Below are 15,981 nucleotides of genomic sequence, written 5' to 3'. Positions count from 1 at the left end.
AGGAGAGGTAGAGGAGGCATGAACCAATGGTCAAGACAAATTTTCTTCAGGAGCTGCTCTGACCATAATGACCAAGTAGTAAGAAATATTCTTAGGCACATTTTATATTATGAGTTTACAGTAAGTCAGACCAGTGTCTTTATTTTCAGATAAAGTCGTTTGAACATTAGTTTTAAGGTCACATTTGACAAAGGATGAAGAATTGAGAGCTGCAGCTGGTTATTTTAATTTTGTTTAAGAAAACATGCTTATTCAGGTTTCTGCATTGGCCCCAGTAGCTTGTAGAGAAACTATCCAATAAAACAATGTATAACCAATATTTTACCAATTTTCACTTGGCCAAGAAGAAGCACAAAACAATTGTTCAATGCACACAATTGTTCAGCACCTCAAAGTTTTGTGCATTATCTATACAACGTGGGAAAAAAAACACGAACCCAAAGATTTAGGTACAGAAAATGTATACTTTAATATTTGACATTAACACGAACAGTTCCACTGGGACTGTGAAATAACACTTGCGGTACTACACATACCACAAGAAGCCAAAACGTTTGTGCAAGAGTGCTTCTCTTGGCCGAAGGTTGAGTAGTTCCTCTGGCAGAGGGGTGACCCAGCGGTCTGTGTGGAATACACTTTCGCCAACCTGGCAAAGACAGATGAATGTTATTGATGAATATTATAAGACGAAGAATATTTTTTGCAATACCTTCCAGCCTGGAACATCCTTCATTAGGATAGCTTCCTCTTCAAGGTTTTCTCTTAAATTTTGTAAAGTTCTAGTCAAAACAAAATAGTAATGAGGAAAATCCCTGTGTGAGGATATTAATGGGAAAAATGGCATGGCATCTAACCTGCGATCATGTTCTGCTTGTAGTAGAGGCATTATTGCAATCCGTGCTTCCAGTTCCTCTATCTGCAAACGTCTGCAAAAACACACATTTAGCCAAAAAAAAACAAAACATATTGCATTAAATGTTGAGTGTGATTACATACCTTCTTTCCCTGTTCCACTTAAAAAGCCTCCAGTAGCCAAACAGCATAATGCCAATACCAATACCAAACATGCTATACCCTGTAAAATAAACGGATAAACGGACGCTTAGTGAGAAACATATTTATTTTTTTACAAATCTTCCTATGAAATTTGTAATTTTGATAACGATTACACTCCCAAAACCCAACTATCAACATGTTGACAATATTAGGACTCGTGGAGTAGGTAAAGAGAACGTCATGTAAGCTAAGCTAACACTAGCTTTGCTATGGTCCTGTGTCCTCGGTTTAACCGTTTTGCGTGGGTTTTGGGCCATATTTGCCGCATCCCTTAGCTGTCATGTGTGTACCTGAAAGTCCACGTTTGGGTAAATTTCTCTTGTAGTCAACAGGACCATAACCTCCCGGTGGAGGCATGTCCTGCTTCACCTTGGACCCCGCCATCTTCCTCAGATCAGCGCCACCAAACACTGGGGCTTCTTCGTGAGTCAGACAGTGCTCACAGCGCCCCGCAGGCCTGGGTCGGCACTGCACTTATATTATGTCAGTAGCAAACACACTGCTTTGCGGGGACGTAACATTGACTTTTATTTCCTGGAGTGCAGATTGATCCTAACCTTAAACCCGATCATATAATAGATCCATGCCATAAACCCTCATCTTATTTTAATTTGATTTCTTTGAATGATTTCCGGCAGGCTGCACGCAGAAACTACCACCTAGTACAGGTAAGACCTGTTACCGCTGAAATTCTTGAGTAGCGGTGGAGATAATTCGATTAGTGCTCCATCAAAGCAACCAATTCACAGAACATTGTGGTAAGTCTTAAGGTCCACGTAGTCAATTTTCTGATCATGCCCTCTGACGCATATTCTAAACGCAATGAATGTGACTAACTACAAAGTCGGAGTTTGTCAGACAGATTGCCAACCCCCCATGCTGGGTCTTGTATAATAAACCCAATAAACATCTTATTTGTATCTGTCGGTCATATTTCAACATCTTGAAATGGCCACTAGCCAGCTTATCCTGGGATCTAATAGTTTTTATTTAATAATTGACAAATCCATTTAGAAAAACTGAGTTTATTTATATAGAAACGGAAAATGGGCAATGACAAATCATGGGCTTCCTCTGAACGGTCTCTGTGGCAAACCACATTGCTCTCACGCCAAGGTTCAAGTCCTTGGAGGCTGCTGCTCAGAACCCTAAAAACAAAAACAGAGTCAGAAATATCACATAATAGAACTTAGTTTTAAAATCTTAGTTTACCTGCTATTGAAGCTTCAACATGCAGATGGCACAGACTGGGTTAACTTGCCAAGCTGGGAAATCCACTAAAGCCGCATCAACAGCTCACCCTTGGGTGGGGGGGGGGGGAGAAAGAAAGATTCGTCAATACAGATTAAACAAAAAGCATGCTACAATCTTAATTTTACCCATGGGGCAAATTGTGACTAGGCATCTTGCTTTAGGGCCAGTAGGAAACTTTACACTATGCAGTGAACTGAGACTATCCATGAAGGCAATGTTTTTGGTGAAATTGACTTTAAAAACCCCAGAACGCTCTTTACAGGACAGATCGGAGACCACAGCATTGTTTCAGTAGACTGAGGGCTAGAGCAAATAACTTCATGGGGGTGGGGGGAATGAGAACTTTGAAGATGTGAGCAAAGCAAAAGTAGAATTACCTCACAAGCATTGGCCTACTCTCCACTTTTGATATAGGCAAGAGCAGCTTTCATCTCTGAGCAGCACAAGTTGGTAGGCGCAATAGTTCACACTCCAAGGACTTGTAGGATTTTGACGTGGAATTCTTGGATGTAATGGAACGTTAACATGACCACAGTTTCATTTTCCAGTATAGCAATGTAGAGCAAATCAAATTACAAGAGCTAGATTTACTTTATAGCCAAGGTTAACATTTCTCCAGAAGGGCAGAGCTAAGTAGTGCCCATGGTAGTATCGACAGCCAGAGAATCGAGGTTATTTTCCACAGTCTGTTTAATAGGCTCCATGAAGCCAAACTGACAAAATAGATAATACAAAGAACATAAAGTACAAAACTGTTCCCGGTTGAGACTACTTTGAGGAAACGAAGTTACATTTTGCGATCACTTTAAACAAGATTCATCCATTTAACAGCACATTTAAAAATTGAAGAAACGTTGAGCAGAGCACAGGAGATACCTTGGGCAAACTGTGGCATGGTGCAATTTGCAACTTCATGACAGCCGGCCACTTCGGATTAGTAGGTCAGTCTGAAAGGAATTTATCTTTGGGGAAAATTGAACATATGGGAGCCTCAACTGACTTCTCAGGAAAAAAAAAAAGGCATAAAACCCTAAAGCCCATTTTGAAGTGTTAATGCTTTTCCTCAAATGGTTTAAAAACAGGACGGACAGGTTAGATTTCCAAAACAAAAACCAAATGCTTAACCTGCTGGACATTAGGTCAACAGCAAAAAAATTGGACATTAAAGTAATGGGTGGAGTCCGTGGAAATATCCGAGTATGTATAAGTAGTCAGACTTGGAAGCGTGTGATTGTTCAGAGGAATGGTGCCTAATCAAAAATAGTTGACAAATGGCCATGTAGTATGTCATTAAAACATGGTTCACCTGGCCAAGTTGCAAGTCATTAAAACATGGTTTGTTCTGGAATGACCAGTATATGGCTTCAGTGTTAAGATGCTTTAACAATAACAGAACTACAAACTAAGGTCAGCAATAACATGTAGACATTTTTTTCTTGAGGAGCGCATCTTTGCAATACAGCCAGCCAAGTGATGATCTTGAATCAGGGAGATGTTTACTCGTGTGAAGCTGAGGATAAGAAGTGGGCACAAGTAAAGACACTGAATTTCCATTCTAGAGATCCAACAATCCACCGTACCCATTGTCAAAAACCCTCCCGCACTCACTTCATTTAAAGTGAGCCATATCAAGGCAACATAAAACTGCTTCCAGGGGTTTGCCAGCCTTTTTATCCATCAGGAACCAGGGTGAGCAATCAACCACTTTGACTCAAGCACGTTTTAAGACATTATGAACTTCTACATGTGTCTGGGTGGTTAAGTTGCCGGGTAACTAAGCATCTAATGAAAGCTAAAAATGGCCGACATTCACATAAGGCATAAAACAATGTTTTGAAGAGTGGATTTACAGTCCCAACATAGGCACTTGCTAGTTTGTTATAATACTTACCATAACTGTCATATCCATCCCGGTATGATCCAGAGCGGTCTCCATAACCCCCCTGCCCCCTAACCATTGTGTAAAAGAAACAGAAACAAGGGATAAGTATTCCAGTGTAAATCATGCACACAAAAATGATAAAAGTATTCATACCTATTGTCCCTGTAGCCGCCACCGGAGGAGTAGCCACCGCCGCCACCGCTCCTGTAGCCTCCACCACCACCACTGCCGAAGCTCCTGTCTCCACCACCACCGAAGCTCCTTTCACCATAGCTTCTGTCTCCATAGCTTCGATCGCCATAGCCGCCACCTGGAATATGCATAGTATGAGTAATGGGGGAATGTGTCACCACATTACATGCAGTTTAACTGCTACCCCTCGACAAACCACCTCTGCCACGTGATCCACTGTTGAAGCGTCCTCCTCCACGGGGTCCAGAGCTGTATCCTCCACCTCCTCTGGACCGGCTGCCTTTTCCAGCTTCATCAACGCGGATTGCTCGGCCATCAAGGGTCTATTAAAATGTATAGGTATTAAAAACCAAAATTGAAGCTCATTAAGCTTATAGCAATCAAATATTTAGTTAACATTGCATTTACCTTTCCGTTCATACCGTCCAGCGCATCTTTTGCATCTTCAGCATTGTCGTATTTTACGAAGCCAAAACCACGGGATCTTCCAGTTTCTCTGTCTCTAATAACATCGACTGGAAGGGGAAAAAAAAAATATTTTAAGTCTTCCATTTCCTGCACACCCCAGCGGACTGCCCACGCAATCGCAGCATAAAATGGACGCCGTACCTTTCTCAATGGTTCCGTATTTCCCGAAGGCCGCAGCCAGCGTGTCCTCGTTTGTGTCGAAGCTCAGGCCTCCGATGAACAATTTTCCTTCGTCAGACATCTTAAAACTAAACACAAAAATGAAAGTCAATAGTGCGCACAACAGCCGATAAATAACGTTAAATATACTCGTCGAGAAAGTCATTAAATGTATGGTCAAAGACAAAAAAAGTTTATCGCTTCAAGTAAAAAATAAAACGGCAAACGCACCGAGAAGTTTTTTTTTAAGACTGAATGCAATTAAAATAAAAAATGATTTCCTCCGCCGTGTTACCGCCACGCACTGCAGTTTGACTACTCTTGGAAATTGGTCTCCACGTACGACTTTATTCTTTAAGCTTTGTTCTTTTAGGCTTTATGATCTAGGCTCAATTCTTTAGGCATATATTCTTTGACTTTATTCTTTTTCACCCCCTCCCCCCCTTCTAAATGAAGTCTTGAGTCTAGGCCTCGCGCCTACACGCGTTGTAGCAAGTGGCTAACTGGTTAGCTTTTTATCTTCAGCGCCATTTTACTTGGAGCATCCTTTTCATAGCTGCCTACCTCGAGACACAAAAGGGTCAATATGTTTCACGTTAAAGTCCACATTTTGGAAGGTTTATCAATTACTCATGCAATAATTTGTTAAAAACGTGTTTTTCCATGCTTGCTGAACATGACTTAACGACAATCAATTGCGTTGAAAAATACAGTTCCGTAAAATAATTAGTTGAGGACAAACCAATACACATCAATAAAACTTAAAACCTTAATACAAACTATAGACAACAAGAAAAGACCAATACCTTAGCTGAGGCTGGGCAGAGCTGGGCGCGGAAGAGGGCTGAAGGCGGAACTGGGACGAGCACACGAGCCCTGCCGCTTTTAAACGCTCGCACTTCTTTGCTGCTCAAGACCACACGCCCACAGCGCCGCACACTGGTTAGGGACGGTATTACACCACATGCCTCACTGCGGCAGCGTGGCCCCTCCGGAGGCCCCTCCCGCGAACCCTTTACCAAACGGGCTTCTCTCGCCTGCCATGAACTGCTCACCACGCTACACGAAATAAAGCACTGTGCGAGGGAAAAGAGCCCGTTTTGTTTGTTGTTAATACTTGATATTGAGTCTTAATTGTTATCCTTATTAAGGTGTTGTCCAACTGATGCATCAGAGCACATCTGCAAATCCAGATGTTGAAGCTGTACACAGACTGCATATAAAACAAACATCGATTATTGTGCACTTCAGTAGTGCTATCTGAAAATTCATAGGCCCAGAAACGTAAACTGTAATATATACGTTTTAATACGCTACAGCACAGTGTTGGACTGTGAGTAAGAGTATGAAAGTAAAAGGTTTCTGATGGCGCGAGGTTACTGAGAACAATGAAGCTGTGGGGGAGGGTCAGCTGTGGTGAAGACGACGTCCATCTGCTCTGTGTTCAGACATGGTGGAAATGGAGTGGTAAGATAAAGAATGAGGGATATGTGTTGTAAGAAAAGAAACACAATCATTGGATTTCTGTGCTATAAAAATGACATTACATACATTGCAACGTGTCGGCCGAATACTTTATTTCCATTTAAAAGCCAAAAAGACTCAATTTCTTTTTCTTGCTTTTGCGTGGCGGTGGCATAGTCTAAACAGCTCGGAGGGTATATTTTGCTTTGCAGACATCTTCTCTGTAGGCTGAGGCATGGCTGCTGTTCAAATGGAAGCGTTTGCAAGAGCCCCCTTGTGGAAGCAAGATGTTCATGTTCTGAGGAGATCATCGAGGGATCTTTTAAAACGACAAGGGCTTTTAACTTGCAACAGAGATTAGACCAGGGCTTTTCTCTCCTCCAGACCCGCATCACTGTGCCGGGGCAAAAGCGCGTCTCTCCACGTCTCCTCAATCCTCGTGTTTTCCTCGTGTCTATTACAGGCTAATTCTCACTGCAAAATGTACTGAGGACAAACCCTGTCTCAAACAGCAGGAGGCGCTAGTGGCTAAACTTAGTGGAGAGGACTTTTGTAAATAAACAAGCACATGTTTGGCCGACATAATTATCTATAAACTATTGTCCTGAACACGACCTGTGGCCTGCGTAGTATTGCACAGGCCTTCATGGACAAAACTGGGAAGTTTCATCAGACTGAAGGTAAAATAAACATGCTGAGAGTTGTTTGTGGTAATTGGAGTGGGGGCGCAGACAAACGTAAATCCAGGGGCCCCTCTGAGCTCCTCGGGTGGCGACATTCACACAAAACACATGCAGGCCACCCGTTGTCTAAACTTGCCTGACCAGTTCGAACTATTGAGATCTCTTTTGAGTGTAGATGATCTAAAAAAGGGCCATTCAGTTTAATTATAAATGTAAACTGAGAGATCTGAGATGGATACAATGTTTTGAGAAACTACGAATGTTTCTTTTCAAGCAGAGTCTATTGCACTTTTTTGAATTGCTATACTGTCATTATTACCGTTAACATAAGAGTGTGACTGATTTTAACCTGCAGACATAATGCCAGCTCCTTTCAGTGGCATTCTAAGCATCACTTCCTTCTTCTCCTTGACGTATTTGGAAATCACTATGCAAGAGGATCAGGAGCAACGTTTTCAAATACCGTTATATAAATCTGATGCATGAATCAAGATAAAGGGATGTGATAATTGAGATCATTTCCATCTGGATTCAAAGTAGGCTTTTGAAATACTGGGCCAAGGGGGGTCTACATGTTTCAGTTACAACTGTAAATAAATGGTATTTCTATCAGAGGCGATTCCTCAGTGATTACAAGCGAAGCTGAGAGCTAACATGTCTTCCTCTTAAATGTTTTCTATTGTCATAAATCTGGACATTCAACTGCTCGAAACTGTTCCGTTTTCACGCTGTCAGGATTCAGTTTTATTTGCTGTGGTTCACGCCACACATCAGCTCATTGAACTACACCCAAAACAAACACAATCAGTGATATTTGCAAAAAGAAACATAACATAAGTAATATTGACAATACCAACCATTTACTCGAGTGCAACTTAAAATAGCCATACAACTAGACCAATACCATTAATGATAATTTAGCAATATAGGCCTTTTTTGGTTAGTGTTCCCCTATAGCCTACTCATTTAGGATTAGACAAAATGCATGAAACAAAACTACAATGAAATATCGCACAGTTGGTGCTTTGTACCAGCCGTACTGGCTCGTAAAGGCCACTAATATGTGTCTACTCACTCCAGCTAAAAATAGAAACACCCACCACAGCTTTGCTTCATGGCGCATGCGTCACTCTTCTATTCTTCCTCTTGGCTTCCTCACTCCCTCATACTCATCCCACATGGTTATATTCTCTCAAATCAGCCATTAACCAGCAGACATTTAGTTTTCTTCTGCTCTTGGTCAGTGTATTTCAGTCCAGTCAACATTTTCTTTGCACAATAACATTCCTGCAACTTCAAAATGAAGACACTCACCCACTCTTAGGATTTATAGAGGACAGGGCAGTTTAAGGTAACCAGGGAGGCAGAGTGAGGAGAGACATACGGAAACCACTTGGCAATTATGCAGCACTTTCCCACCCATTCTGGCCACTTCAGCATTGTTATAAAACTAGAAGGATTCCATTTTACATTCTTTGCAGGTTGTGGACAAGAACAAGTCCCTACTGATGTCATTCTACTATCCAGTGCATGCACAGACACACTTTTGACGTCAGCCATTACAACCCCCACCTCTGTGCTCTGGTGGGCTACACCCCTTTTTCACACTTTTTCACAAATTAAATATGTAGAACATATAAGACTGAAAGAAAGTTGTTTTATTTCAGCTAAATCATACCGCGCCACACAGTGCGTGGTATATATATATACCATTAAAATTCTGTATAGGCTAGCTCGGTAGATACAAGGGGGGAGTTTCTGTTGAAAGGCTCCGCCCAATGGGCGGGTCTTACCACAGAACAGTATTAATATCGGAGTTCTCGATCTATTGACAATGACTCTTGGATGAGAGTCGAAACGTCTATTTTTTCTAACTGAGTCCAGATGACTACAACTGAAGCTTTTTCTACATAATTTTGTCAGTGCAACACTGACACTCTTTGGTGAAATCAAGTATTGCACAGATATTTCTGCGCACCTTTTGGAAGCTCCGCTGCAGCTTCCATGGCAACAAAGATCCCTGTACAAACATGACCACTGCTGCTTCTGTAACATTTTCCAATCAACCAATCAGATTAGAGAAAGTCCCATTCATGAAGCTGTGAATGAAAAAGGGCTGTCCCTCCACACATCACCATCACCGCGCCACACAGTGCGTGTAAGTCACGTGACACGGCGGGAGCAAGGCGCTGGGATGTGGGAGTGTCTAACGCGTGTGGGTTCATTCATAACTCGAGTCCTTATTTAGAGCACATATTAACGTGTGCAAACGGATATCTGTGTGTCACGTCTAATGGAGTCTACCATAGGAGAACCCTGATTCACCCATCATTTGTTCCTCACGTGCCTGTCCAGGTAGGTCCTGTGACTGTCGCTTTTCAATGTGATTTCATTTCTATAAGTGAGAGGGCTGACACAGCTGGCTGTGCATTAACGTCCTCGAAATGGCTTGTGCCGAGTGGAAAATCCTTCACGAGACGCTGGACTGACATTGACTTTAGCCCGCAGGTTGAGAACATCGGGTAACGCAGGACACTCTCGGTCTGTGACATCCTGGGGGAAGATGCTTATGCCGCGAAACGCCGCCAGCCGCCGCTCGTCGGTGCTCTGATCTGTGCGCACAGCAAAGCGGAGACGCCGCCTCTACATCGCGCTACACAGACCGTAAGACACAGACATCTGGAGCCAATAAACAATAGATCCAGCAACATTCAGTCACACACTTTGGAAACAGCCTCTTCATGTCATCGTGTAGGCCACATGCCATCAGCGCGTCACGCATCAGGATTACATAAAATAACCCCATGTTCAAACCACGCACACTCACTCACGGGATTAATTCCTTAAACCCAAGGTTCTGTGTTATCTCTGTTACTCTTGTTTTTTTGTTTTCAAAATAGCAAACGACAATGTCTCTATATATCTGGTAGTTTGGCAGGCCTATAGTTTACAGTGACGTCTTAGTGACGCCGGTAGGACTCATTCATCAACAACAATAAGACATACACCCTCCTCACATGTGCGTGATACAGCGTCACTTCATCATGACCAATGCACACTGACAAAATAACACAGCAGAGACAAGCAGACCTGCTTTTAAAGTAGCCTATTATAAACGATGTACAACAAAGACCAACTAACCTTAACACTATGGTGGAATTTGAAATTACTATACAATATATAAAAGAGTGTTGGCTCATCCAATGCATGCTAATAAATGCCTGAATAAATTGTACTTGTATTGTTGTTTAAAATGGCAAATGTAATGATGTTTTCTATTAAAGGTTTTGCCCCACAAAAGGGCTATATTTCAATGCTTTGTCCAATGTTCTCTTCTCATTCAGGGTTCCCTCACATTAACCTGGACCATGAGCAATGATTCACCTGTTCTGACAAGTCTGACAGAAAAGTCCACTGTGAGTACAACACCTATGCACGCACACACATGGTCAGAATGGACAAACTGAACAGACACATTGTTTACCTCACCACAAGACCAAACATTGGGGGTGCTTTTCTGCACTCTGGGGAGGATCTTTGGGGAGGAGTGGGCCAAAATGCCAGTTGCAGTGTGTGCAAATCTGTTTGACCTCTAAAATAGTGAACAAAGGTTCTTCTACCAAATATTAACATTGATTTTCTCAGGTGTTGAATACTTAATTTCAGCAATAGCATACAAATAAGTTATTTAAAATTCTTACAATGTGATTTCTGGATTTTTTTGTAAATGCACCTACGATGAATATTTCAGACACCTCCATAATTTCTAAGTGGGAGAACTTCGTAAGTTGTTCAAACACTTACTTTCCTCACTGCAAACAGTTCACAGTCAGACTTTTATTACTATGACAAATATAATGCCCTGTGCATTTACTGTGCAGTGTCCCCCAGACATTTTTAAGTATGTCAAAGTAGGGGGTACGTGGTCATCAAAAGTAAACGGTACACAACTAGAAAAAGTCTGGGAACCACTACTCTAGAATAAATCAGTTGTTACTGAAATTAAAAATCAATACAGGCTATGTCCACATATACAAGCAATTCTAATCACCCTATTCAATTTCTAATCTTCAAATTTAGTGACCTCGCTTGCTCTTGTCCTAAAAGTCATTTGTAATTTATGCAGAGCTTCTTATAAAACAATGAATATTCTACCAGCAACAATTATTTCCACTCTAAGGTACCATGGTGATAGGAGGAGAGTGGGGAAAGTCTGCAGTGGGGATTGCTCATGTGCATCTGCATCCTCTTCCCTCCCCTTAACAAGTCTTTTTTTAGCTTATGGAGGCCTCATTTCCCTCTCAATCAAAAGAGGTGGGAAATTGAATCAGGGGTCTCTCTGACATTTCAATTAGCGTTCTTAATTAGTTCATTAGAGTATTAACATTAAATAGAATACTGTGAAAAGCAGTGCTGCAACATGCAACGTGATGCACAAAATGTATATATATATAGATGAATCTTATCTTAGATGTGCGTTTTATGTCTGTGTTTTGCTGTTGCCAGGATGTGCCTGTGTTGACTGGTCAGGTGGACAGTTATGTGCTGCTACTGGTTGTGCTGAGTGTGTTTGCTGGAGGTACCGTGGTGCTGCTGTCCCTGCTGCTGCTCTTCTGTCACCGCTGCTGCATGGGAGGACGCCGCTACTCTCGGTGGGTGTACCCTGAGGCCTTGGAACATGACAACAGATCTCTACAGATCTGCGCATCATAGGCCATACATCTGAATGTTGTTTGATGTGGCGATGCATGTTCAGAGAAGTAAACAAATTGAACATATTTAACAGAGCAAGCGATGACCCTGAAAAGACAAACACAACTTATGCAGAGGATTCTCAGCCGACCCAAGGTGAGGGCTGTGCCTTTTTATGTCCATCTATTCTGCTCTGTTGTTCACGCATTGTACTCTTTATAACTTGTCGATAAAACCTGTTCTTGTCTCTTTTATGAAAAAAAGAAATCACCTTTCGTTTGGATGAATCAGATGCCCTTTCAGCTTCAAGCTGTCATGATGGAGACTCTGAGCGCTTTGTCTCCACAGGCATTATTGGCCGTAGAGTCTCCTTTAATGAATCTGCACTTTACGAACAGGAAAAGACTGATCAGGACAGAGGACGAAGGTGAGATTTCAACAGAAATGTGTAATGATTGTATAATTAATTAAATCTGTTCATGATTGATGTTGCTCCACAGATATACTCTCACAGAAGGAGACTTCCATCACTTGAAAAAAGCTAGACTGACTCATCTGCACTTGCCTCCAGCCCCATGTGATCTGAAGATACTGACTATTATGGAGTGTGACTCAACTGAAAGCAGCACTGTGAACATTAATGAGATCCCAGCTTCCAAAGTGCCCCTCAGCATCTATCAGGTCCACACTTATCTGAGAAATGAATCTCCATTCACTTAAAACAGATCTCTGAAGTACATCGATTTATCTCTTCAGCTAAATGAGAGGAGAGTCTTTGGGGATCCTCTGGACTGGGTTGGGGGTCTGCCTGGAGATCCTCATCACTCTGTCATAATGGACCAGGAGAGACAGTCTACCTTAGTCAGGAGACCACCTCACACATGCTCACAGACAGTAAGTAAAAGTCAGTTGCATAACTTCAGATTATGTATCTCTACAACATTGCAGTTTTCACCATGTGCCATTTGCTATAAATAGACTTACCCAAGACAAAGGCATTGCACTTTCAAGCTTGAATGTGTGCGCACAAAGCTACTTACAGTACATATTAATGTATATTTGTAGTGGGGTACACATGTTAAATAAAATAAAAAGTTAAATAAAATCAAGGAATTTACAGAATACACCAACTTTGCATCAGTCATATGAAAATTAACCATCATCATCACATCTATATTTTCTTTCTCACAGATGGAGACATTTGCAAACAGGGCTGAGGCAGAATCTAAAATGGGCCTGGAAAGTGGCTCAAATCAAGCCATAGGGCAGAAGTTAGTTCTAAATTTCTTCTCCAAATTGCGCCGTCATGCCAGCCTTGAAGGCGTGGGGCCATACTTTAGGAGGTGGAAGTTTGACTCAAGCCATCGGGCAGCAAGCCTGGATGATAAAGGTCTGCCAAGATGTTTACATAAAAGCAAATTAATTGAGTATCAGTAGTTATTGATGTTTGTTTTTAAATTAGGATCTCCCAAAAGGCGACCCTTCCAGCGACAAAGAGCTGCAAGTGAAACTACAGATCACACTGAGGAGGACTCCTCTCACAGAGACGATACGATTGATTCTATTCCACAATCTCCCATTGACTGCAGTGGACTCCAGTCTTTGTCTGCTGAGTGTCTGTCCCATCCAGCCACGGCATCCACACCGTCAGTCTTCTTTAGGTATGTCGCCTTCAATTAACTTTCATGATCTATGACGTATGATAAGACTAACATGTCCCTACTTGTTCAGGCTAAATTTGGAGGCCATGATGGAGGAAAATAGCACCAGCAGAGAAATACCCAGTTTGCTTCCCCATGATGTCTTGGGACAGGAAACATCTACAACAAAGGAATCTAAACTAGAGAACGCCATCAGCACAGAGCCTGCTGGCACCAGGCATGACTTTATTGAGGAGGATGACTTGTTTGTTCAAGAAGGTCCTGCAAAAAAGACAGACCAACAAGAAAAGCAAAACCATATTGAGACCGAAATGGTGGATGGCGATGACGTGGTGTTTGGGGCCATGGCAAGACATCAGGCAGACTCTGGTTCATCTCTGTCATTTATCCGACAGGAGAGCACAGAGGCTCCGCCTTCCCTCTATAGAGATATCTGGAGCTTACGGGCCTCTTTGGAGCAATATGCCTCTTCGGACCAGAGCAGCACAGACCGGGAGTCCATCCGCAGTGATGCGGACAGTGTCTCTTCGTTTGGAGGGACAGGAGCTCGCTCTGGTCTGAACACGTGCTTGTCCCAAGACTTGGATGATGAACCTGAGGGCGAAAGTGAGGGGGAGGTGGGAGATCGAGGTCTCAGAGGCCCCAGTGGAAATGGCGATGCAGGCAGCAGTGCTGTTGGAGATGGTGAGTCAGGAAACAGGAAGCTGTTACAGATGGATAGTGGATATGCTTCCATTGAAGCACCCTCAAGGAACCCTGAGGACATGCGACTTTTCGGGACATCTGGGGGGTCCCGGGGGAAAACCGCATCAGAGAGGAGATTGTTCTTCACTAACTCTGGACGAAGGAGTTCAGTGTGTGAAAGTTTGGAGGCCCGGCTGCTTCAAGAAGAACTAGAAGATGAGCTTATTGACAGCAATGATAAGCTTCATAACAGCACTCTACAAGAGTCATGTATAAAATCCATTCATCCTCAGCCTCATGAGTCTACATCTGATCTTATGTCTACAGTGATGAAACCACAGACTCCGAGCCGTCATAAGCCTCGGCTCCGTCGCCGTGACTACAGCATCGACGAGAAGACAGATGCTCTTTTCACTGAGTTCCTCCGCCATGACCCCCGGTTTGACCAGCCGGACTCTCCACTGCGCAACAGGCGGCGCTCACGAGTTCACCTGAGGAAACAGTGGCAGAGACACAAGCAATACAGCGATCCAGGGTCAAATGCTGGGGGACGCTACTCTCCATCTTTAGAAAGGCAGAGGTTCACACCACTCAGGCGAGGCGACAGTGCAGGATATCTGCTTGACAATAGGTATCACAGCACACTCTCACGAATAGCAAGTGCCGCAGACGAAGAAGCCAGCGAGGTTGCAGCCAGTGAGGAGGAAGCGAAGCAAAGCAAAGAGAAAAAAGAACCAGTTGTAGCTGGAACTACAAAGGAAGTGGAAACACCCGTGGAAGATGAAATAAGGTGTGAAGGGGATGACGGCTGCTTTTCTATAAACGAAGAGACTGGAAGCACAACCATCACAAATTTGGCCACTGAACAAACAAGTCACATCAATCCAAGAGTCGACAATAGAAACAACAACAGCAGTCGAGTCATTCTATCAGAGAGCAGCTTGGCAGACAAACTGGTGCTGTCGGTCGAGGAGAGACTCTATGGGGGTTTGAGAAACAGAGAAAAAGGGAATCGGGGAGAAACTAAAGGGACTAAAACATTTAGAACGGCCTCTCCAGACTTTAAACCCAAATGATAGATCACAATTTTTCATAGTGTAAACAGACGATCATAGAAAAGTGTGTAGTACCAAAACAATAATATGTTGCAAATCTTGTACTGTGACATGTAAAGGCCCCTAATGTGGCAATTCCATCATTAATTAATACTGTAGTTGAATACATATTTTGAATGAAAATACTTAATCTGTGACTTTTCAGCATGCTACTGTGTATGTAAATAATGTTCTGTAACTTAAAAAAGCACTTTTAGGGGAAGAAACAAAACATCGACAGTGTTTCAATCACCCATTCATCTCATAAAACCATTATACCAGTAAGTGTCCTTTTTATCACCATCAGGGTAAGAGTGTTTAGTCAGGGAGCTAAATAAATGAAATGAGAAGATACACATTTTGACAAGCTAGCAGTGAGAGTAGATACATTTTTATACTCATATTTTGTCTATTTTTGTCTTGTCAGCCATTTGTCCCAGATTATTAAAGAGTTAGGATCCAGGAGCATCCGTGGTTGTTTATTTATTACAGGGAGAATGGAACCAGCATCTTGTATTGTCGAGATTGTCAAGCAAAACAATGCAACTCTGATTTTAAGAAAACATTCCAATAAGGTTCATGTCAGGTCAAAAATAAATTACTCAAAACAAGTAAATCAATTATACAAAAGTTTTCATTTTTTTGCAATAGCACACTCAACCTTTCTTCTTTAGTCGTGCCAGTTTATTTGT

At 42.4% G+C, this 15,981-nt stretch overlaps 3 protein-coding genes across 6 annotated transcripts; 1 reads left to right on the top strand and 2 right to left on the bottom strand.

The window, feature by feature from the left end:
* Positions 1–444: 444 nt before the first annotated feature.
* On the bottom strand, positions 445–1,478 carry ndufa13 (NADH:ubiquinone oxidoreductase subunit A13). 2 transcript variants are annotated; one of them, XM_072440391.1, is made up of 5 exons: positions 1,347–1,478; positions 997–1,075; positions 855–926; positions 710–779; positions 445–646 (listed from the first exon to the last, which is right to left on the bottom strand). In XM_072440391.1, exons 1-5 carry the CDS (start codon positions 1,438–1,440, stop codon positions 527–529), a joined length of 435 nt encoding a protein of 144 aa, XP_072296492.1. In that variant the 5' UTR covers positions 1,441–1,478; the 3' UTR covers positions 445–526. The 2 variants fall into 2 exon arrangements, with proteins under 2 accessions (XP_072296492.1, XP_072296491.1); XM_072440390.1 differs by having other exon boundaries at positions 710–926.
* Positions 1,479–2,984: 1,506 nt separating this feature from the next.
* On the bottom strand, positions 2,985–5,959 carry cirbpa (cold inducible RNA binding protein a). Of its 3 annotated transcripts, none has more exons than XR_011926071.1 (7): positions 5,818–5,959; positions 4,994–5,100; positions 4,793–4,899; positions 4,584–4,707; positions 4,347–4,502; positions 4,202–4,265; positions 2,985–3,820 (listed from the first exon to the last, which is right to left on the bottom strand). XR_011926071.1 is itself a non-coding variant. In XM_072441325.1 (7 exons), exons 2-7 carry the CDS (start codon positions 5,091–5,093, stop codon positions 3,807–3,809), a joined length of 546 nt encoding a protein of 181 aa, XP_072297426.1. In that variant the 5' UTR covers positions 5,094–5,100; positions 5,818–5,959; the 3' UTR covers positions 2,985–3,806. The 3 variants fall into 3 exon arrangements, 2 of the variants coding, with proteins under 2 accessions (XP_072297426.1, XP_072297425.1); XM_072441325.1 differs by having other exon boundaries at positions 4,202–4,260; positions 4,346–4,480; positions 4,577–4,707; XM_072441324.1 differs by having other exon boundaries at positions 4,202–4,260; positions 4,346–4,502.
* A 3,574-nt stretch (positions 5,960–9,533) lies between these two features.
* Positions 9,534–15,751, top strand: cbarpa (CACN subunit beta associated regulatory protein a). The gene is made up of 10 exons (XM_072441323.1): positions 9,534–9,822; positions 10,503–10,574; positions 11,665–11,810; positions 11,945–12,006; positions 12,115–12,277; positions 12,351–12,531; positions 12,607–12,744; positions 13,042–13,240; positions 13,313–13,511; positions 13,582–15,751. Exons 2-10 carry the CDS (start codon positions 10,527–10,529, stop codon positions 15,269–15,271), a joined length of 2,826 nt encoding a protein of 941 aa, XP_072297424.1. The 5' UTR covers positions 9,534–9,822; positions 10,503–10,526; the 3' UTR covers positions 15,272–15,751.
* The last annotated feature ends 230 nt before the right edge of the window (positions 15,752–15,981 follow it).

The sequence above is a fragment of the Eucyclogobius newberryi genome, unplaced genomic scaffold, assembly GCF_026437365.1.
Source record: "Eucyclogobius newberryi isolate DKJ021-1_F unplaced genomic scaffold, fEucNew1.0.hap1 SCAF_12, whole genome shotgun sequence".
In the NCBI taxonomy this organism is placed as follows: Eukaryota; Metazoa; Chordata; class Actinopteri; order Gobiiformes; family Gobiidae; genus Eucyclogobius; species Eucyclogobius newberryi.
The sequence above is the reverse complement of the archived record's forward strand: the minus strand, read 5'-3'. Positions and strand labels throughout refer to the sequence as shown.